Source organism: Cygnus olor, chromosome 4, assembly GCF_009769625.2.
Source record: "Cygnus olor isolate bCygOlo1 chromosome 4, bCygOlo1.pri.v2, whole genome shotgun sequence".
Classification (NCBI taxonomy): domain Eukaryota; kingdom Metazoa; phylum Chordata; class Aves; order Anseriformes; family Anatidae; genus Cygnus; species Cygnus olor.
In genome coordinates, this window is record NC_049172.1 from 50225633 (window position 1) to 50250227 (window position 24595).

Below are 24595 nucleotides of genomic sequence, written 5' to 3' on the forward strand. Positions count from 1 at the left end.
GAACTAAACCAGCAGCTCCACTGATATTTACTATGGTTATACTATGGTAATATACACATTTACATCAGAAGTCTTAATAAAACGTGTGTTTTAGTAAGAGGCTTATTGTAAACATTAAATACCGCACTCCACTAAACTAAATTCCTGTGCAAACTGGCATCCAACATGGAATTAAGGTTATGTTTATTAGGACAAGAAAAAGCAATGACAATGTATGTTTTACCACTACTAACTTTAAAGAATGCTATTTATTTAGTGCCATGGAAATCCAGACATGAATATTTCATGAGGAAAAGTAGTATTTTCCCCATCAGCATCTTGAAATTTTGGGGTTTGTATATGTATACAGATTGTATATTTATGTATATACAAATATACACAAATACACACAAACAATTTTTGTCTTTGGCAGCTTAGTCTGACAAACAAAAACCGTCAACAACAAAACACAGATTTGAACAGAATTTGACCACCCATAGCACAGGTACAACCTCCCAGTCCAGGACAGCAGACGAACGAGCATTTGCTAAACTAGACCTTGTCCTGAAAGTAGTCAAGTTAATGACAGTTGTTCCCAAACTCAGTTATAATAGAATAGGACCTTCAGTACAGCTGACAATTTCACATTCAACCTAAGACACATCCTCTCCCCCAACACCCCAGATTGCATTCTGAAGAAATGTCAAAACAGCCAATACCTTGTCAAATATTTCTACAGAAAAGTAATGTTATTCTTTGTTCCAAAACATCCACTGGCCCTTTTTTGTTAAATGTTCCATGAATGAATAGGGAACATTTCACTAAATCCTTAGGACCCAAAGTTTAGTAGCACCGGATACTTCAAGAACCTATTTATAAAAATCAACACTAATGTTTTTAATAAAGAATGGTAAGGTAAAGATAATGGGAGAAAAGTACAGAAATTAAACATCATTCCACTCGCTCATCTTCCCCACAGTTACCACTAGAACTCTCCTATACAAATAGGGAAATTAGTAAAATAGGATGTATGTGGTCCCTAAGAAAAAAGTACTGTCATGCAATGCTGGTGTTTAACGTGCCCATTGCCTGCAATGGACATTCTGCTAGGAAATTTCAATCCCCAGTGGAAAAGAAAAAGTAATGTTTTAACTATTCAATCTAATAGGTTTAATTACTCAAACACAAAGTTAGAGACCATGGGAAAGACTAATATTACAAATCAAAAAAAAAAGAAATCTGCACTACCTATGTGCTAGGGGTGAGCAGACTATTCCCCAGACCACTAATTTTACCTAGAACTTTAAAATTTCACTATATTGCAACATAGTCCAAACACTCTCGGTACACCAAAAATTAAAAGGAATATGCCAAAGGCAATTTACAAAAGTCTAAAACCCATTTTTAAAAGGTACTTTAATTCGTTCATTTGTACCTGTAATGACTACTGCAGTTTTAACATTAAAAAGTCACTTTTTTCTTCAAATGGAAATCATCTGTGGCATATACAACTATTACAGTGTTTTAATATTTATATATATATATACGATTTTTTTTTAAGACACCAACGTTTCACTCCTATTAAGCAATAGGTTATGTTTGGCGAATTCCCGTGAAGAAAGTCACAGCATGTCTTCTCCCCTCAGAAAATGGCATCTCAAACAGTAACATTAAAATTGACAATAGTTCTTCAGCGTAACTATGTCCAAGCAGTCTATTCATTTCATTTTCTGAAATGCTACATTTGAGACCAAAAGAAAAGCAAAAGAACTAAAGTTTCAACATGTAAGTGATGACTAGAAATATGCCACAAAATTATTTTTACAATACATTTCTGCAGAAATAATCCCTAGTTGAAGCTTTTTTTTTATACACATATACAAAATTTAGACAGCAATATACACATAATCACAGTGAAGACGCTGGCAAGTTCACCAATCTGTAGTGTAAATACAAAATGCAAAGCAGCCTTCAAAGAGAACAATGCTACACAGCAAGCATAGCTAGCTTGTTAAATAGCAAACATCAAAAGTTCCCTGCAAAAGGAACGCAGTGCAAGAAAAGCAGCATGCACTTTGATACAAATAGCAGTTTATGGCTAATGGTTGACATAACTGTGGTAACAGTGACTCTTGAGTGGCTGTGCATAGTTAAACTCCTACGTCATCTGTTTTCCTTTATACCATTCCACAAACTCATCCAACAATACTGGCCCTGTAGAGAGATCAAATAACTGCATTTTACAAAATTTTGTAAGAGGACACCAAATGATTAATCTCAGAGAAACAAATTATTTTTGAACACCAACATATGCCAGTACTTACAGGCTCCATCTTCATCATAATTACTGAGGTCAAGGTTAATTGTTCTGCTGAATTCAAGAACATTACACCATTGGTCCTTATTGATAACTTTGTATTTTGATTGCTGCTTAAGGCAAGAAACGTGAATTACTGAAATATATTTAACTCCCTCAAATTCAGATTTTCTTACAGAAAATTTAAGCCTTGTGATGAATTATGTTTTTATTTATATCAACTAAAACTAAGCAAGATTTAAAAAGACACTAAATAGTCAACTCAGTGTTGAATACATCACGTTTCCCACTAAGACATCTGCCAGTGAACAACCACGCATCAATAGAATGCAACTCCAGAAGCAAATGAAAGACATTCTATACTTTGTCCCACATTAAATAAACCTTAACATCATAGGGATTTGAGGAACAGGAAGAAAGTAAAGATAACCAGTTACAAGTGCAGTACTGGAGGAGTTAGCATATTTTAAAAATCAGAAAAAAAATTGTAGCTGTTCATTCGATATCTAATTAAAATAGTGTCATAGAAGGCAGACAAAATAAAGTAATTATGTTTCAACCTTCTTACCTCTAGAAACTGGTGAAATACTGGAAAAAGAGACCATGTTTTTCCTAAAAGAAGGCCCAACATACACTTGGCAGTGTTTATGTCTAGGCTGCGCTGGTCCTTTTCCTGTGTCAAACAGAAAAAGACAAGAAGTCAAGGAACAAAAAAGGGATTTTTCTTGGGATTTTTCAATTATCCCTGCTGCCTAGACTACAGTTCATACGTTCATAAATCTAACCCTGTTTTTTATTAAAATGCAATCCCCTAGTAAGACTTCCTTCCTCACAGCTAATGGCCTGCTATAAAGAGAGGATGCTTTCTATAACAATGACCTTTCTTTTTTTTTGAGAAAGTATTGAGGAGGAATATACTCTTGTTCACGACTTAAGACCCTTCAAGAAAACAATGGCCATTACACATTCATGCAAATGCTGGTATGGGTATCTGCATAACCATAAGTGTCTTAAAAAAATAGTACCACTACATATTTCCTGAGGTTTTCTTAAAGCTACACGAACCAAAAGAAGATAGCTAACCAGCTATCAGATAACACTACGTGAGAGTGACCAGAGGAGATTCTCTGTTCTGCTCTTCTACCGATTACAAGTGGAGGGAACACAATATCTTAACACCTAGCACATGCAGACTCATCTCAGAACTAACCCAGTTTTATGTCAGCATCACAGTGGTATGTTATGGCTTGTGGAGACAGGAGATTTTTGTTGATTGTTGCTGCTTTTGTGGGGTTTCGGTTTGTTTGGTTAGTTTGTCTTCTAAAGAACAACAAGAATAATCTGTACCTAGCAGATTCATTACATCTGATCAGTGGGATAGTTAGTTTATTTGGTAACATGACTTCTGCACATCTCAAAAGCAACACGTACATAAACCTAAGAGTCTATTTCATTAGTTCAAGTAGTTTAACCATCTACATTTGTTGCCTTGAAATTAAACAAATTTTTATGACAGATTGGACATAACAAACCACCCTTTTATATCTTGTTTATAGCATTAAGCTACAAATTCAGAAAGGAAGTCACAAAGGAAAAAAAAATCTGTATGGGCTACTGTTGACCTTGATATCTTTTGCACTCATGATTGCAAACAGGAATGTCTAACTTCAGAAAAAGCAGGGATATTAGGAGTGCCTAATAAAACAGTGCAAGACAGCTACATAAGACAAAGAATTCAGCCCTATGCTTCACCTCTGAAAGTGCAGTAACGTGTCTACATGTAACAAAATACACAGGGTTTTCTGTGTTTTTATTTTTTAAAATATCTCAAAACATAATTGTCTTCATCACACGGGAAGGATGTGGTAAAGCAAGATCCCAGTTCTCTGACAACTTAATGTCTTAGCTGCAAGATTATTCTATCTTGAAACAATTCAAAACACACCTCACTTCTAAAATTGTATAGACAGAATTTAACGCAGATTCATTCTGGAAGGGAAGTGGGGAGGCCTGCAAAAACACCACAAACTGTTTTACGTTCTCATCATTAAATATGAGAGACTTCATTCAATCTGACCTAGAGGAATAAAGTAAATTCTAGGATGAACAAAGCTTTTTGATTAGTAATAATGCTGAAAGACAAACCTGCAGAGGCATCTTTGTATTAGGGTGATACAAGCCTTTCACTTATTTCCAGTGTCGAATAGTTCTAAAAACTAATCCTCTTTCCGAAGTCAGTTTACACCTTACCTCTGTCACCAACATCTTTAAGTAGAAATCACACTGCTGTGAGCATACATCTTATTTTCAGTACTACTTATATACTTTTAATTCTTCCCACACACTCAAGTATTAATGAAATCAGCCCCCATTGCCTTTACTTTGGCCACGATATTTTTCGTTAACGTACATTCCAGATACTTGCAATCTTTCTTGGATGCAGTAGAGAAAATACTGATAAACTCTGATAAATTTCAGTATTTGTTTTACAGTACCGCTAGTCTTTTCAAGATCTTTTTTTCCCCCAAATATTTTGGATAAAACACCAAGCCATGAATCACCTGCCTCTGTATGTTCTCAAACTTAGCAGTAACAATGGTAAACAAAGCAAGGAATGTGTTTGTGCTTAATAACTACACATGGTATTTCAAAATAATTCAAGTCCAATTAATGTTAACTTAAAACTGTGCATGCCACATCAAACCTAGATGATACTTATTTTTAATTGATCAACTCTAAAATACCAAATCATAACAGACACTCTCAAAAACTCTCTTAAAACTTGGGAAGTTTTGAAAACTGTTTTTTGCCACTTAGCACCTCCCTGCAATGACTACCTCTCTGACAGAAACTATACAAATCTCAGTCAAAACCGAAGTTGCTCCCATCAGCTTTTTCTTTCAACCATTCCATTATTCTGATAAAAATCATGTTCAAATTCATCTGCTGCATCCAGATAAATATAATCTGTGTTAGCATTCATTTCTGTTTACACAGGAAGCCACTACCTATATAGATTTCCCTTGCCTCCGTACCATTAGAAGTTTGATAATTCTATTAGTCTTCGATAGGTTCAACAATTCCACTATTGATACAACTTCAACTTGCAGTTCTACAATTGTGTTTTTTTCATTTTGTTTTGTTTTTCTTTCAAATGGTATCACAGCATCTGTCTGTTTAAAATTCCTTCTTAAGACCTATGTTTGTCACATCAATTTGGAACCTCTTGAAAATTCCCTACCCACTGTCCTCCTTTAAAGTTTCTTCATTTATTTTTGACAGACCACCAGCTGATTCAGATTTGCTATTAGTAAGATTTTTTTTAATCAGTTCAAAATACTTCATCAATATCTTGAACTTCTTTGTCAATGTTAGGTATTTCTAGCCTTTGCATTTCACTTTCAGCAAAATCAGTGGAATAAACCTTCACACGGTATACTGGGTCTAGCTAGGATGGAATTAGTTTTCTTCACAGCAGCTTCTCTGGTGCAGTTTCACATCTGTGACCAAAACAAAGCTGATAACACAGCAATGTTTTAGCTAGTGCTAAATTGTGTTTGCACAACATCAAGGCCTTCTCTGCTTCTCTCTCTGCCCTCCCAGTAAACAGACTGTAGTTGTCCCGGATGTTGAGAGGGGATGCAACCAGGCAGATGACCCAAACCAAGCAAAGATATTCCATGCCCTATAGCAACGTGCTCAGGAATAAAAGAGAGGAACAAGTTTAGGGAAGTTAGCCATCTTTTGCTCCAGAACTGGCTAGACATTGTTTTACCTATGGGAGGTGGTAAGCAATTGCCTTTGCATCACTTGTTTTTTCTCTCTCTTCTTTCACTTCTCCCTTGCTTAATGAACATTTATCTCAGCCCACAGTTTTGTTTGGTTTTTTTTGCTTTTACTCTTCCTTTCCCTTTCCCCTGTACCACTATAAGAGGGTGAGAAGAAGTAAGCAGGTGTGTGGTGTTTAGCTGCCTGCTGGGGTTAAGTACACAGCAAAGGAGGTATTAAGATGTTGCTATGTCTTTTGCTTCTCACATACTAACTCCATACATTCTCATATCCAGCTTGGTTAAAAGCGAACTACCACAAAACTCTCCATGTTGACATGCAGGAAGCAATGATATACCAGTGTGAGTTATTTATGAGAGACTTAACTATCAGAATTGCTAGCAGTTCAAATTTTTCTTATTTTTTCTTATGTTACCTCAGCAGGGAGGCTGGTATTAGGATATTGTTCAATAAATGCTGAGAACATCATTAATGGCCTTCGAACAATTTTCTTAAACCAGTATTTATATTATAACCTTATATTATTTTTACCACTTGCAGAAATGCCTGAAGTGCTTCCTCATTTTAAATACATCTATGCTCACAAAAATCAAACAAAAAATAGGGTAAGCCAGTGGAAGTAAGTTCAACAGAATAAGGCTTAAATTATTTTTTCTCATTTGAAGCAGAAAGATAAAATATGCCTAAACACTAAAACATCAAACATCCTATACTTTTCCTTTCCAATTCTGTCAATTTGCGTATACTTTTTTTTTTTAAAGAAAGTGAACATTTCCATTTGTTAAAAGAGAACAAATTTAATGTTAAGAGAAACATACTTAGAGGTCTATGGTCTCTTAAACATTACCCATGAAACCAAAGTCTCAGTTAAGATGATGGCCTTCTGCAGTACTCACCCGTGCAAAGTCAAATGCGTATCTATAAATAAGTTTAAAATTGGTAGGCTCATTTAATAAAGATCTCAAGTAATCCAGAGAATTTCTCAGTTTTTCTGTAGTATCACATCTACAAAAAAAAAGAGTGAATTTACAGTGTACATTCTTATACAAATGTCTGGTGTTTTTAAAAGAGAATCTGTAAAATGTGTCCCCGTAACTCTACAAAACACGAAGGCATGAGTTTATACGCATAAGATGCCTTGATTTAACCCACAGCATGAAATGGATTTAGATAAAATATCAGTCTTATGCTGCTACTCTGATAAAAAGTTGTTTGGGTTTGCAGAAAATGCACTCTCCAATAGATTAAACCCAGATCTTGTCTACACAAAGCAATCTACCAGCAAACCACAGAAGGGAAACTATACTTCTATAGCTTCAGCAAAACTATACAACTTATACACAGTTTTAGTGATTCTGCTTTGTAAGGTAAGTCTTTCCCCCACACTCTTTGAAACATGGTTATTCAACTACTTTTATGTTAAGTATGCCATAAAGCTCTCAACTGTAGAAAAGAAAACGAAAATCCATTCACAAAAAGGGGTTGCACTATTTAGCATTTTAAACTGCACATAATCTAACAACATATCAATATCTAATTCATATGCAATGACAGTAAAGGTTAGAAAGTGAAATACATAAATCCAGTGACAAAGACAGATGCAGTTGCAGATGAAAACAATGTACCTCATGACATTTGTTTTCTTGAGACTGTAGATATTTTAAACCTATTTAACATGCAGCTGTCAGGCTTCAAGCTGTCTCTGAATAACCATAAGCAGTAGGAAATACATATTCCTTCTGATCTGCTCTAAGTTTTACGATTAAAAACATCAAGGCATATTTTTTCTAAAAAAACTTTACTATTTTATTTACATTTACTATTAAAAAAAACTTAGAGGTTTTTCAAAGCACTTACTGTAGTGATGTCATTCCTTTTAACCATTCTTGTAACGTAAAGTAGCCCATGTTTTGTGCATCCAACTTCCACGCTAATACAAGCATAACAACCTGTTTAAGAGGAAAAAAAGAATGAAAAATATTAACAGAAACATCCAGACATTTTTCAAACAGTTACTGTTTAGTAGGCTACAAATATTTATCAATATAAACAATATTTTCAGGATTTTGCTAATGAGCAACTGCTTTAAAGTTAAATAAATTAAATAATTTAAATACCACAAACTTAGACATAATTCAAACAAAACGACAGCAGCACAAAGATAGGCAATATCAATCAGGTTACCAGTAGCCACCTTCTTCAAGGCAGCATTCATAAAATGCCACTGTAGTAATATACTGCTCATTGCAGCCATGAAGAATATGAGATGGTGTACAAGCTACAAAACTTTTACAAAATCTAAGCACTGATTTGAGACAAGTTACATTTGACATTAAAAAAATAAGAGGAATATATATACACATATGAAAAACTAAGAGAAACATATATTGTACACATAAATTGGAAAACATATACTTGTTAGTGTTAGGTCAAAGGTTAGACTGGGTGATCTTGGAGGTCTCTTCCAACCTAGATGATTCTGTGATTCTGTGATATTCTCCTTATTTGGGTTTTGATATGGCATAATGGGAGTGCTAACATTGCTCACAATATTTGAAATCCCCTTCTCTCCTAGAAAAAAACTAGTTTGTAGCTGTTACATTAAAATTCCAGTGTTGTCTTAGAAAAGACACCATCACCTTTTAATTTTTTATTTTTTCATTTCTTTCTTGTGATGGGAGGGAAGCGGCGAAAAGAAAGAGAAGGGGTTACAGCAAAGCCAAAATGGGTTTTTAGCCAAGTTAAGCGCTTTGGGTTTAGAATAAAGGCAAGTTGGTTCCAAAAGTGTATTTAAACCTCTCTGGTTTATATATTTTTTTTTCCTCCAAAATTTCCATTTGTAATTTTTGATGGAAAATTAATGTAACTAAGACGGGTTCATCTATATCGTAACACACCAAGCTCCATTCAAAAGATGCCTTAACTTACATTTTCTGGTTCTACTCCAATGTCTTCACAAAATTTCTCCATTCCTTCAGGCCCTACAATGTCATCAGTGCCTGCAAACAAAATACATTTTACATATCTCTGAAAATTAAAATGGACTGATCTGTAGAGCACAAGAGAAATGTAATCACACAGTACAATGTGAACTTCCATACACTTTAGTTTGCTTTGTTTTGACATGCAGTATTTCCTCACTTACTATCAGACTTGGATACACATATCTTTACCTCACCTTTGCAAACAAATACAGAAAAAAATAGAGAATAACTTTTCACTCTTGCAAGCATCCTTTATTCTATCCAGTTACTGAGACAATCTTGAAAGAGTCAATGAGTAAGATCTTTAAGAATGCACCTAAGACTAGCAGAACATCCAAGTAATATTAGCATAGTTAAATGAGCAAACAATGACTATTGAAACTCATTTCTCAGCTTGAATCTTTACTGTTACCATAAAATCATATCACATCAGAATATGTTTAGATATATATGATACATGAGACTGACATTCCCAGAACCTTATTCCTTATTGTCTCATTTATACTCTATCTTTATAAAATGCCATTTACAAAAAAGACCCTGAAATAAAAATTTCATGCTCCTGTTTATTCATATGACAATAACAACATGGCTGCACATTATGTGAATTTTAGTAACTGCATGGGGAAGGAAGATATTACACACAGCTATTTCTTAGCTGACTTTAAATGAAAAACAGTTCAAAACCAAATTTTATTAAAATGTACTACCATTAGAACGGATGCTATGAAGTCAAGATATTCATAGCTTCTCCCCTATGCTGTTGACAAAAATATACAGGCCTTAATTGCATTGTGCAGTTGTTGTATTTTTTTGAAGCATGATGAGTATTTGAACTATTTTGTTAAATTATTTTATTCCCATTACAAAGGGGTCATTTTGAAAAAAACATTAGAGGCAGAAATCCTTACTTTCATCCAATGTAAAGATCAAATATGCAAGCAAGAGGTTTAATAGAGGAAATATCAGTCTATGCTTTATTATTAGGTGACCCACTATTCTAGAAATAACAAGGTTTAAAAATATCTCTTCCCATCTTCCTATGACATCCTCCCACTCACACTTGAGTGCACACAAGAACCTTTAAAAAAACACTCATTCTGTAATGTAAAGACACACCAGGGAAAAAGAAAAAACAAATGCAGTGTCAACTGTCTGCATACATAAAGGAGAAAACTTTAAAGCAAGAGCACAAAAGAGATTATTATTATTTGAAGTTTCATTTTTTACAATGTTATTCAATACAGTAAACAAGATCATACTCTCCACTTTTCTCTGTTTTATCTTGGTGTATGCAGCCAATGGAAAACCAAAAGTTCTTTCATACACAGCCTTCCTTTCATCCCTTCTCTCCACCAAAGTCTTGACAAAAATGAGTTATCCCTGTTGCTAGAGTAAAAAAAATAAATCAAGCTGGTCAGAAAGGCGCAGAATCTAACAGGTTAAATTTGGCTTGAATTTGTCTGAATCTCCTCTCACAGACTGCAACAGACAAGTGAGATCTCAAACTAATTAATTTAGTGTATATAATTTTATTAGAAGAGAAAAATGATTTTATTACATCAAATTAAGTCAATCTTCATTACATGTAAGCAGCAGACAAAACAGAACAAACAGTGAGCAACATTATCCAAAACAACATCAGAAAACTGCAAGATGACCTCGTTTCCTTTGTCAACCACCTATTTCATTTCCTTTGGGTCTTCTTTAGAGTCATGAGATTATTTTTCCCCATACGTCAAGTCCTCCCCTTCACAAAAGCACGTGTAGAAAAAATGAAAATGAATAACGCCCCATGATTTTACTGTCAAAGGATTATCTCGTGACCATAGATGATAATTAATAATCCTAAAGCAATATGTGAAGGAAGTTCTCATACATAAGGGCAATGATTCAGTCAACCTTCCATATACTCTGTAATGGAAAAATGCTCAAAGACAAATTCAAGTATTCCATAACAGTCTTATTTGCTTCTATGCTGGAAACTAGAACCACATTTGGCAGCAACATAATTAATTTTACCTTTTTCCCTACCTTTTATTTAGTTAGTTATTTTTGAATTACAGACATACCTTCCCCTAAAGCTTATTTCTGCACTACTCAGTGCTATCATGGTAGCTGGTATGACCTCTAAAGCCACAGAGGTAACAACATTTTGGACAGAAGTACAGCTTTACTATAAATTGGAATAGTAAAGTATTCATATTCTAAAGTATTTCAAGATACACACCTCCTCCATTCTTTTTATAGAACAGAGACAAAGACAAAATTACCCCTTGAACTCTTCAACTTCATGCTATGCAAAACATAAGAAAAGCTTCTTTAAATCTTTTACAAAAAGTCTCCGTATTTAGTCTTGGAAAAGATCGGTTAATGCAATTTTCATATTCCAATGTATATTAAATTGTTATCAGGAAATTTGCATTTCACCCTTACCTGCATATTCATAGAACCATTCTAAGCATCTCTTACTTGAAAAGACTTCTTCTTCTGCTTTTATTCTAGTCGAATCATATTTTCTATACATACTTTAAAAAAAAAAAAGAATCCATCAGTTTTTTTAAAGCAACCTTTTAGTCAACAGCCACTATAAGCAGCAACACATTTTCTTTCATTAACTAGTTTACTCAACATTCTGACCTCATAATAAGTCATTTTGGGAACTGCTTAGCAGAATAAGAATTATTGAACCTTCTGTATTTGCTCAGTCTGTCACACTTCAACTGGTCCATAAGTTATCCCTGTGCATGAACTTTCCTTACAACAGATAGTTTGGTTCAATTTCAACCCCAAAGTACCTTGTGCAAGTCCAAGTAAGACTTGTGCATACTAGCAATCACCATAACCAACTGACGGGCTGCAACTTGGCTGTGGGTGTAAACCCACAGTGATTCCATGTCACAGTCAATACAGGTCCCACATGTAGGTATACACAGACTTCAAGCACTTTTGAATATTTATTAACTGAGGAGAACCTAACATACTCTTTTTGCCTCCTCAAAAATTTTGTAAGAAGGATAAGGACCGAAATAGGCACGACCCACACACTAACATTATTATAAAGCCAGTAAGCTGGTAACACAAGAAATAAAAGAAAAAAAAATCAACAAAAAACAACCCCCAGGTTACAGGTCCCCACTGACAGTAACTTCATCACGGGGTAAACAGTTAAGTGCAAAGCCAGACCAGCAGCACTGCCTTCCCTGCAGAGATGACTCCTGGGGTAATGCTCTCCTCAGACAAGGAGCTTAAGGAATTTTGTCTGCATTCAAGAAATGCCACTGAAGTACCAGTCTCCTGAATTTAGCATCTGAAACACCTCAAACACAGAACGTACAATGGAAGTTGATGAGTTACTCCATCCTGTTTAGACTTTTCTGAAAGAGTGACAATACCACTTGTGATGGCCTGTTAAAGGGAAGAGACTCAGCAGTCCAAGTAGCTGCTCACTGCTGCATATACACTCTCTGAACCATTTTCACCACTCTGTGGTAGCTCAGGCTCAGAAGCTGAAAAGAGCCAAGTAACAAATGGCTTGGACTAGAGGAGGAAGCCGAGAACAGCTCTATACATGTTCCAAGCATGCTGCCCCTTCCTCTTAGTGTCAAGCCCTGCTGGGGGAGGACAACAAAGTGCTCCTTGAACCAATTAGCCAATCTGAAATAACTTGATAAAATTAATTTGGAGTTGATTTCATCACTACTTTGCCCTTCTTGAAAGACATGTAAAAGATGTCTATACTTATGAGTTTGGAGTACACTATCCTACCATCTTCTACCTAGCTGCTTGTAGTTATCAGCTACAAGGAACCGTATCTAGTTAACGGTGACATCATGCTGACAGGAGCACACGAACTACTTCATATTTACTGTCATAGTTCTTTAAAAAAGAATTAACTATTAGAAAAGTAACATTGGTCACAGCAAAATGATAAACTGCTAATTGGAAAACACATACAAATGAAAATCTGAAGAAATTTCAAGACAAAGGAAAATTACCACTGTACTGAAACATGATGATCTTGCAACAAACTGAAACCCTACAGCCAAATGCCATCCATCCATGTTTCAGAAACAAATATTTATATACTTGTAACACCAACTGGAATACAAACTTGAAAACTGATTGCAGCAGGAGCTCTTCAACATTTTTATTCGAGGAGTCTTAAGTACCTAGTCTAACGGCCTAGAACACGGAAAGCTAGTGTGGTTCCCTAAGACAAACACTCACCACAAGAATAAATGTATTTTTCTTATGAAGGGTTGATAAGAAAGTGCTTCCCCTACTTGTTCACTGAACTCATCAACATACTAGCTGTCAGTATGTGAACAGCAGGTCTGGAAAGGAACCCTCAAGAACTGCTTATTGACAGAGCTCTGGATCATCCAAGTATTTCAGAAAAAGGATTCCTGCATCTTCAAGTGGCAGAGTTAATACTGTAACCTGAACCAAGACACCAACAATAATAGTTGGTGTAAGAGAAACCATATGTGTAAGAGGAATGGAAAATTAGAACAAAAAAGCACCCCTTTTTATACCTTCACTGCATCTAAGCAGAACAAGTTTTCATAGGACTGATAAGCGATTGCAGCTCATTTGCTGTACTAAAGGCTAAAGACAGGAACTGGAAGAAACAACAATATTCATTAGTAAAGTCCACGTGTGCCCAACACACAGCCAAGTAACTCAAAGCACAATGCTCTTTCCTCTAACATTGTTCAAGAAACGCAGTACCTGGCTGCTGAAATCTTTTTTCTCAGAAACCAGAATTGATTATAGATCTTCCAAGAGAAACTACTTCACAAAACTCAGAAACAGACAGGGAGAAAGGGTATCATCTTGGGCCATCCTAACCTCTGCTACAAGCTAATTACCAGACATCGATTACAAGTGGATGTGACACCGTATCAGGTTTGTAATCAAAGCAGACCATGAACAAAAACACGCAACAAAGATGGCTGGATGAATCATAGATGTTGTTCTCTCCACCTAAAGGAACTAACAGCAGAGCACGTATTCTGTGAGATGATCGCTTGAAAAGGAAAACAACAGAAGCAGGTAACACCAAAGGAAACCTGGTGCTAGTTAGCTCTCACATATAGATGAAGGCCATTATCACCCTGCTTACTCTAAATACCAAATGAGTTTCCCCTCCCAGTCTAGACAAACCAGCTATTTTTACTAGCAAGAGACTCCTAATCCCCGAATTGCTTCAGGAAGTGAGATGAGAGGGAGTTACAAACAAGTAACCAGACAAGCCTCTGAGATCACAGCCGAAGAAAGCCCAGTTCAACTCTCACAGCCAGCCCAACCTGGCAGCCCTGGGTAGAGGTGGTTCCAAAGACTGTGTCCTCTGAACTACCATCAGTCCAGATTTGATTGTCTTGAGAAACGAATGTGCAGAGGTGAAAACCACAAACTGACAGAGAAGTCTGGCATCCATTTTGTACCTTAGAATATTTCTCCTGTCTTTGGAATGTCTCTGTATGTACTGTAAGATGATGTGCCTTGTCTTCATGCTAAGGATAGTCTCTCTTGGTGCACAGATGTACACAAACTGCCAGAGTGCACAGGGTAGATGTCTGAATACTTTGTGAGCACCAAACATCTACTGAACAGACCAGAGGGTTTAAACAGCAAGTCCTCAGTGGCTCACAGCTGTCTCCAGATGCCCAGCACCAGTACCTCCAAAGAGGCATGATGGTTACGTTTACGACGCTATAGTTTGTAACTTGCTTGTGCACTGATGGTCCGTAACAGAAACCTGTAGAATTTCAGTCACAATCCAGAAGTGAAGGAACTAACTGCTTAAGTATACACTGATTATCAGTGTATACTTGACTCCGTTTTGTGTGAAAAAGAGAAAACATGTACTTTGAGAAAAGGTCAAGATGACCCAGAACTTGGAGACATCTAAAGGATAATTAACTGACGAACTGCTCATTTTTGAGGGAAACATCCTGACTTAACGTGTCACCAATCAACCTAACCTGAACAGGTGGCTGAAAAACAAAGATAGGAGTATTCTAATGTGAAGTATCCATGCAGTATCCACATTATAATAGTAAAAATCACCCCCCCGGAATGGGAGACCCCAGACCAACAAGGGACCCTCCCTTTCTGAGGACAGGCAGAATGATTCTGTCATGTCAGCTAATTAGGTAGCCAACTGGAGACTAGGGGATTGCACAAACACGTAAATGTAGTGATAAGGGATTGTATAAATAGTGGCACAGGTAATCCTTAGGGTGCCAGCTCTGCAGGAAACCACCTGGTTACTCAGACTTGTGCAGTTCTGATATAAACAATATCTCAATATAGTGTGTGGATTGGCTTACTGCACACCGGGCAAGGAATCCAAACTTTTTATAATCAGACACCAACCTCATAGCTGACTCCTAACACTCACTTCTTAACTTATTTTTGAACTACTCTTATCAGCTATGCAATTGCAATGTCCCTGCAATAAAGATGAGGCATTCAGTTTATAACTCAAAGTGCTATGTTTAGACTGAAACAAAATAATACAAAACCCAAGTCTTTCACATTTCTTTCAAAGGATGATCATTCATGACCCAGATTATTTTCCTCTTTATGTACCTGATTTGGTGGGAAAGCAAAAGCATGAAAATTCCACCTAGCTATTATGGGGTGACTAGACCCCATCGTAAGAATTCGTGGATACTTCCAGCAAAAAGAACAAGCGGTAATTCTCTTCAATTTATTACAGTTGAATCCACTCCTGCTCTGAGCAAGCTTCAACTGTACTGGAATTTCTTAGAGCTCCACCTACCACAGCAGCAGTCCTGGGCTGTGTGGCTCCAAAATATTCAAGATGAGATCAGTGAAAGCATGAAGCTTAGGTCATACAAAACGTTCTCTTGATTGTGGAATCCGGTCATTAGCTTATTTTAAAAAGAGGAAAAATAAATAATGGTATCCCCTCATGAAGACTTACAGCCTGCTCATTTCAGATGTCCAGTTTCCTGAACGAAAATACTAACAAGTTTACCAACAGCAGCTTTGCTGGACTGCTTTGTTTCTATGCAACCAGAACTTAACCTCCTTTTAAGCTTTGCACTACCTAACTAGTTGCTTTCAGATTATTTATTTTTTGAAAGATGTAAACTTTTGATTGAAGAAGATGCCCCCGATTACTTTCATTAATTGTAATTAAGCTATTTTAAAGTTTTGGTTGAGAATTTTCATCCGTGCAAGAAAATGAAAGGATTTTTTTAAGCTTAATTTATTCACAACAACGATTTTAGCAATAGTTTCATAAATACCATAGTAGAATCAAGTAAAAGAAGAGATTCTAACTACTTGCAAGGTACAACAAAGATTGTCTAAAGCAACTTGCAGGACAAATTCACTTGACTGGTAAATTTCATGCATCAATGTCTTATCCCTCCCTACATAAAGGCTCACAATCATCTCTGAACATTTTAACTAATGTTTTGAACTTAACGAGGCTCACTTTAACAGTATAACAGCATATGTACTGACAAACTTCCAGTTAAGTTTCTTCATAACTATTAAGTCAAGTTCACTGAAAAGGTATAGAAAAACAAATTACATCTGTGCCTACTTGAAAACATCTGCTTCAAGGAATAAGGTCTAGACATCCATGACAGTAGGTAACACAGGCTGCCTGCATGGCAAGCCAGTTGGTAAATGACAGAGGAACAAAGAAGCCTCTCAATACCAAAGGTTTTGAAAATTTCCAAGGTTAGTATGCTCCTATTTTAGTTTCCCATATTAATAATATTGTGTTGACCGTGTTTTCAAAGCTTCAGTTTTTCACTATAGAGTATGGGGCTAGTAACTCCAAACAAATTTGTTTTTCATATTACTATGTCTTTATGTGATCCACACACACATCCAGGACGTATTAGACCTGTAGATCTAATTGCTTGAAGACATAGCTTTCAAGGAAGCAGATATACTTCCCTGTTTTTCATCACTCTACAGTCCAAATACCCATGACTGTCAGATTTTTCCCCTCAGCATGACTCTGGAGTAAAGAGTAGAATTATTTTCTTTTTAGATGAGACTATTGGAAAGAAGACGTTATGTTACAAGGCTCATTTTTCCCACAACCCAATCTTTGGCATAACAGATACACAGAAATATACTCCCACCTAGCAACTATCTTCAGATGAAACTTGTTTTTACCTTTTCTATGACCTTTAACACAATGATGGAAGAGTAACATACAGAATATAGATTTGTAAGTCCAATTTGAGAATACCCCAGACTGTGAGAGCTGTAAGAACAATAAGGTCAATACTGTCAAACCAAGAGGGAAATACAAACCAAGTCTTCAAGTCATTATCTTCTGGCGTGTGCTAAACTGTCTACTTCTAATACCGTTCTCTATGACAAGATGAATCTCACTGTGATCCAGAGGTAAACACACCGAGTTATTTTCACTATACATCATCTGGCAAAAAAATCCCTCCCACTCAAATACTACATTCATGGTTCAAGGTGAAAATATTAATAGAATCCAGGCTCTTATTGTGTACGGGTAGGATGCTAAAGAACAACAGGATCTTTGTTTTTTCATAAGTAGTCTATGCACAAAATCAGCACTCCCAAATAACTTCACTAACATCTAGATTTGTTCCTATAAATACTTTCGTCAATAGCCAGCATCATTATTCCACTAATCATTTCAAGATGAGGCTGTAACAGCCTGGAATTGAGAGTGAAGACTATTACAAGCTCTCCGTTACCATATGTATTTAGGGTTTGTAAGTTTAAAGAGCCTTTAGAAATCTTTTTCTCTTTCAGCAGAGCTCTGCTGAAATAAGCTTTCTGGAAAGAATAAATAACTCAAAAATATTACTGTCAGCATTCCATAATTGAATTGATTATAGGAACACCAACAGTGAAAACTGAAAATATCATCCAACAAAACTATCCATGTAAGGATTAAATTATTATTTTTTTTTTGTACGCACAAACCAGGAGAAATCATCAACATTCGGTCTCCGCTGTGATGACACCCTTAATGATGACACTCCTTTGATAACCTGCGGAGCACTACCCAGCATTTCCACACTGAAAGCAAACTGATGAACAATTACTGTATTTGTTAACATTCCTCCTCTCTGAGCTGGCCACTACAACTCAGAAACATACAAAACGTGGATCATTCCACAAACATTTGAAGTCACCCCTCTGTTTGGTAGTGCTGTCTCTCCTTGAGAGCACACTTTCTGTTTTTCATTAAAAGCAGACATTCAAGAACAGACTCCGACCACCTTTTTTTGCTTCACAATACAGATTCTACACAGGCTAATGTCCCTTGGAGAGAGGGACATGAGTTACCTGTATGCAGCTTCTGGGAAGTCTGCCTCTAAAATGGCAACAACGGTAAAGAAATGAGCCCAGAAGCTCTTTATTCCATACACTGACTTTGCACTACCCCATACTGGTTTTATTACGTACAGAATTCTCTGTGCATCATGTCAGAGGAAACGGCTCTGCAAATAGTTAGGTCTACAAGAGCATACTGCTGTACAGGTTCCTGATTCCAAATAGATTTCTGCTTAACACACTTGGGATGTCCAACCTTGAAAGATTGAACAGAACAGGCATGAGCTCTGTCTAAAAGGCATGGAAGTAAAGGATGGCTTGCTCGTTGTCTAACCTGTTCACAGGTTACAGGGGCATAAAGCAAACTTGAAGAAACCCTTCCTTGAAAGAAAATATAGTTCTAAGACTAAGCTGAATATGCAGGAAATGAATTCATATTGCCAGTCATGATGAAGTTCAAACTATTTTCTTGAAGACCAAAACGAAAGAAAGGAAGCTTAAACAGAGGGATGCTGAGGAAGCCCTAAAACCTTAGAAGTTAAGAAGGAATACAAACATTGGAACCACATCTGAGAGAGATATTCCCCTGTGGCCCATGGTTGTTAAATCTGGTTTCACCTCCACTTCTAAAAGCAGATTAAGGTTTTTCCCTTAAGAAAACTTCAGATGGCAGTAGAATGAAGACCAGATGCATTAGTTACAAAAAATACTTCAAATTATGCTTTCAAAAAGCTCTTAATGATTTTATGTTGTACTGACAGAGTATGAAATCAGCTTCTCATTGTTTTCTTACAGATCAGTATCTCTTACTACAGACAACCTTACCTTCTAGGGGCTTTGGCTTGTCTTGTTTTATTATCAGGGTCTTAGCAAAGGGACGTAGATTTAATTTTTGTAAACCTCTCTACATAGGTTCTAGAAACATTGTTTTCACTTTTAACATTTCTCAAAAGCAGAAAAAATATTAAGAACATGTACTGCTTTTATGCTCTTGCTAGCTTTACATATGCAAAGCAATGAAAGGGGAAGTTGAAATCTTTCTTCTGCTCCAACAGATCAATTAATAAATACCAGTGCAGCTACAGTTGTGCAACCTTATTGAACACAATGGAGTTATAGAGGCATAACCAGAGGCTTAATTTTGCTACCAGCATTATGATTACTCATGCTAGTGAATGAAAAGGAAAGTACACAGCCTCATTTCTGGCTGACAGGAAAGAAATGCATCTTTCTGCCTATCTACTTGTTATGGAAGCTTGTGTTTTCTGAGGCACCTGCAATACTGAATGTAATAGAGCTCGCTGCTCGCTGGCTTATGCAGTGGCAACCAAACTTTCTGGTCGCATACATCACTTTTCAACATCAGGACACTCGTACATACTAGAGCCCCCCTGCCAGCACGTGATGGCACCTGTCATGTAGTGCACCGTCCTTTACTCCCACAAATTCTGAATTTAGTGCACGTAAGTAACGGCTGCATCTTGCACACAAGGAGCACACTCAATGGGTGCTGCATAACTGAGGCTGACTGAACATACACAGAAAATAAACCATTTCCAGAAGTGCAGCACCTATGCCACAGAGCACACTGGTCGTGCACACAGTTAGAACCCTCTTGCATTGCTCAGAAGGAAGCTGAGCAGCACCACCTCAATCCCCACTCGACCATCAGCTATCACCCTGCATGGCAATCTTCACCTCTCCCTTGCATGATCAGCATAAAACCAACACGAGAGGGACAGACTAGCAGAACTTCAGGTTAGAACTGTGGCTGCAAAGGGGCTACAGTTACATTCACTTTTCTGACAGGCTAGATTGAGAATGCCCCATCTAGATCTTATGCACATATAGAGGAAGATATTACTGCATCCCTTGGAAGTCTTTGAAAAGCAAGCACATCTATTTTGATGGCTGGCAAACAAGAGCAGAAGTTCCCTACAAGCTTTTTGTATGACTAGAAAAAGGTAAGGAGCAAACTGAACCTAGATGTACTTATTAATATCCCATAGTTTAATCACAGGCCATGGTTCCACATCAAGAAACCAATCAAATTTGAATACCATTTCCATTAGTATTTCAAAACATGATCATATCAGCTATTCATCTTTAGATATTCCACCAGTCTTAGCCCATGATAAGATGACATACCCATCATGTCTACTTTTCTTAGCAGATAAATCATCTCCTGCTGCAGGTCTCCTCTTTTTCCTTGGAGGCATCACTTTACTAAAGCAGTCTGATGAACTGCAAGACCGGAGACTTCCTACAGAGGGAATTAAAAACACCAGTACAAGAAATGAAACTGTTGCAGACCAGATAAACTGCGTCCACTAATAGGCATATTACAAAGGAAAGGGAAGGGAGGAAATTAGTGGATTTAAAATACAAAGTACATGGTCCCCTTTCCAGGGCAAAATCTGTTTTACATGGTGTTCTATGATCAGATTTCAGTTAAAGTCAGTACTATGCCAAAATATACATTTATGCTAATGCTATAACAAAAAGCAAGAACTAAGACTACCCTGAAGAACTACTTCAGTCTTCAGTCCAATTTTTTGAAATTAATTCAAATCAGAACTTCTGAGAGTTGTTCATTATTTTCTTAAATACAGACATGACCCAAAAACTAGAGCAGCGTACCTCTAGAAAACATAACCTTTTAATTTTAAGCCCCAAGTTTTCTTTGTTATACAGAGAGCAAGGGGAAATGAAGGTTTGTTCATTTCTTCATTTGTTTGATTGATTTGTTTTTGGTGAGGGAGGCTGGTTTTTGTTGGGTGATTTGTTTTTTGTCTTGTTTGTTAGTTTTGAAAAGAGACACATGACAACCACAAGTGGAAAAAAAAGTAGCTGTATCATTTGGATTTGGTTGGATCAGATAGTTCTCAAACAGCGAGGAGTTCCAAAAGTAGGAAACTGCCATTTTAAAACACTGGTGACGGTCAAGTGGCAGTCCTTCACTCCCATTCTCTCAGCTACATATTCCTATTTCTTCCTTTTGTCAGCGTCAGTGCGCTAATCCAGCTCACCAAACCTGTAAATAATTAACCCAAGCAAAAACAAAAACAAAATAAAACAAGCAAAAAAAGAAAAGTATAATCCTTTCTGTGCATTAGCACAATGAAGAGCACAGGATCAGCCCTTTTGACCACAGCTAGTTGTTTAACTGTCTCTGCTGCATCATGAAAGCAACAGGCTAACACACTCCAGGCAGAATTTTGTCCTACTTTCATATACTGAAGACCATATGGACACCTGAGAAAGGTATGTGTAAGAGCAGCTCAACGAGCTATCAAAGCTCTAAGTGTTATGCAGAGAATTTTAAAAGGAAAGGAAGGGAGAGGTGAGGTATAAAAATCCAGACACAAAGCAATGCCAAAGAAACTTGCAAGAAAATATGAAGAAATACAGCATGCCTAGGCTGCCTTCTCTTAGCTTCAACAGCATCCAAAGTTTAGCTATGCTTTATTAAGACGTTCACAAAAATCTTTTATGTTGAATCACAGCACAGAAGCAAGCAAAAACACTTTTACTGCTTTTTGACACCAAGGGAACAGACTGAAACCAGAGGCCCAATTCCCAACAAATACTAACAGCAATCTTATGCTTACCTATTCTTCGTATCTTTGAAAGTCTCTCTCCTGTTATAGGAGAAACACATGTAAGGAACCTTACAGCCTCACAGGCCTTAAAGTACTCTACATGTACTTTATTCTAAACATGCACTGAAACTATTATGCATATGCAAGTAAGGATTTTTCTAGAGTTAGGCAAGATGTTCAAACCAAGTTAGTTAATGTTAATAATTGGTTTCAACTAATAAAGGTTTTGCACTTAGTATGCCTTCTTTGATCTTACCTTTACAATCTCTCTTATTAAGAACAGGTAATCTCTCCAGTTCAAAAAATACTCTTTCCAGTTCAAAAATTCTTCCTATACATTTTTATTATTTTTTTATTATTATTATTTTCTTCCCCTCTTTTTTTACTAAAGCTCCCCCGTAATAGCACCCTCCCAGGAAAGTACGTCCATAACTACACTATCTTTTCAAAAGAAAGCTTTAAGAGTACTATGCATTGATAATATCATTTAACTAGTTAGCAAAAAACTTCCCAGCATTATACCCATGAACTCCTACATATGAAAACATAACAATGGCTGTGTCAGAAGAATACACTTCTAGAAGCACTGTCCAGAATACATAAAAGGATATTAACAATAATATTCATCTTCTCAAAAATATCAGGGATAGTTGAAGTAGGTAAACAAGAGATTATCAAATATTCATAGGATGCCCCAAACATTTGACTACCCAGATTAAAGAAACTAAGGAACCTGATCTGCTGAATGTTACCTGTTCCATCTCATTATGCCTGCAAATTAATGATACCACAAAACTGTATTCCCATAAGTTACTCTAAGTATGATGCTTTATGGCTTTTTAAATCACATTTTCAATCTTGCAGTAAGGATTTATTTGAAAACCTACACAAACTAAAAACACTTAAGACAACAACAGAACTTAACAGATGGCTAAAGACAGCCAACAGATTCAGATCTATGAACAAAACCCAGACAGAAACTAAACTTAATAAATGATAATATGTGCTAACGAACACATTATTTTGAGAAATATGTATGTACTTGAGTACTTGGAAGACAACCTGCAACCATCTCACTCCTTTGACAACAATTTGATTTTTTAAATGCCTTTCTGTTAAAAAAACTATTATGATGGCCACAGGCATTGGATGCTGGTAAAACATAACAAAACACCAAACCAAACCCTCTAGGGTTTTCCCGTTTACTCCCACAACTGCTTGTTATTTGATTGGGAAAAGAAATACGCAAGGTTTCTGTGAAAAGAGATGCACAGCAGAAGATGAAAATAAATAAACGTTACAGAATGGGACAATCATTTTGTCAGCTCTGCAACCCCAAACAAACCAAAAAAAAATAATCCAAGAATTCCTGTTTGAAGTCCTTTTCTCATTAAATAATAGGACAGTTTTAGGAAGATTGCCAAACTTGATATAAAAGCTTAAAGTGATAATATAATTCATCATACCCCAATTTCTCCAATGACTCATACAAAAAAACTTATAGCCTTTCTTGGTTTGAATGTATCTAGTTGCAGTTCTCAAACAGACAGAAAAGGGAAGAAAAGAGAGAGCTCAGAAATTGGTAAGCGGCTATTAAATATGTATGTGTACACACACACAGACAACCAGGTGGACAAACATATTGACTGCACTTGCTTTCAGAGATTTAACAACTTATTAACTGAGTTTTGGACCAAATCTTCACTACGTTTTAGCTGTTGAATGATCTATTAACTACTAAGAACACCACTACAAGAACATTACTTGAGCAGTATATACTTTTGTTACCAGAATCAGTATATTGAATTTGAAGGGTAGTTATAATTTCCTTGTAATAATTTCTGGAAGGTGAACAAAGCAGGATATTTCTGTTACCCCCATCTAATGCTAAAAACTATGTGAGTTTGGGTTTGTTTCAATTCCTGCAATTTCTTATTTTACAGCATAACTCACTAAGTAACATTAATATTAACCTTTTCCACACAGACCTGCCTAATTCTAAACATAAATTCAAGGTCTAGCTTTTTGCAGCTAATTTCACTTCTCACAGGCCTAATCATCTGCAAATGCACATGCAACTCCCTCTGACTTCATGCAAAGTTTGACAGGAACTTTACTTACCGAGCGCAGCTTCTCTGATGTGATTATCTTCAAAGTTTCTTACTCCTGGGTCTCAACTCAAGATTGGCAGAACCCTCCTAGTTCTCACTTTTTTTGACACTTGAAGCTAGCATTTGCAAGGTAGAGCCTCCAAATGGCTGCTGAATAAGCCACCATCAGCCAAAAGCCTGCCGAGTATAAATGTTGTTTGCCAAACGTTCTATTCAGTACTTCCAAATTTGCAGGAGACGATTTACAGGAGACAAAGGGAAATATCAACTCAAGAGCCAAAATCCACCCCAAGAAATTTAAAACAACGTGCAGGATAAGCACCGCAGGGAGGGACACTCTTAGAACAGCAACAAAACCAAAATAAGCAAAAAAAAAACAGTGGTCAATAAAAACGAATTCTACAAGCTATGTCCCTATAGCAGTGATTTACTGCCATAATTTTCACCTTCCTTCTAGATAACGCCTGTGAATACTCCTGCTCTTCTGAT

At 36.5% G+C, this 24595-nt stretch overlaps 1 protein-coding gene across 19 annotated transcripts in view; it reads right to left on the reverse strand.

Annotated features, from left to right (window-relative positions):
* Positions 1–1378: 1378 nt before the first annotated feature.
* Positions 1379–24595, reverse strand: part of DCUN1D4 (defective in cullin neddylation 1 domain containing 4) — a 36284-nt gene continuing 13067 nt past the window's right edge. For 5 of the 19 annotated variants that reach the window (XM_040556877.1, XM_040556889.1, XM_040556882.1 and 2 more), the window contains 9 exons: positions 22005–22034; positions 20542–20656; positions 11506–11597; positions 9014–9084; positions 7943–8034; positions 6982–7090; positions 2865–2969; positions 2304–2406; positions 1379–2193 (listed from right to left, as the gene is read on the reverse strand). In XM_040556877.1, the coding sequence (XP_040412811.1) occupies positions 2138–2193; positions 2304–2406; positions 2865–2969; positions 6982–7090; positions 7943–8034; positions 9014–9084; positions 11506–11597; positions 20542–20656; positions 22005–22034 (773 nt within the window). In that variant the 3' untranslated portion in view covers positions 1379–2137. Of the gene's footprint in view, positions 2213–2303; positions 2407–2864; positions 2970–6981; positions 7091–7942; positions 8035–9013; positions 9085–10331; positions 10459–11505; positions 11598–20541; positions 20657–22004; positions 22035–24116; positions 24284–24595 lie in introns of those variants that run through there. The other 14 variants (XM_040556883.1, XM_040556884.1, XM_040556886.1 and 11 more) reach the window with 8 other exon arrangements.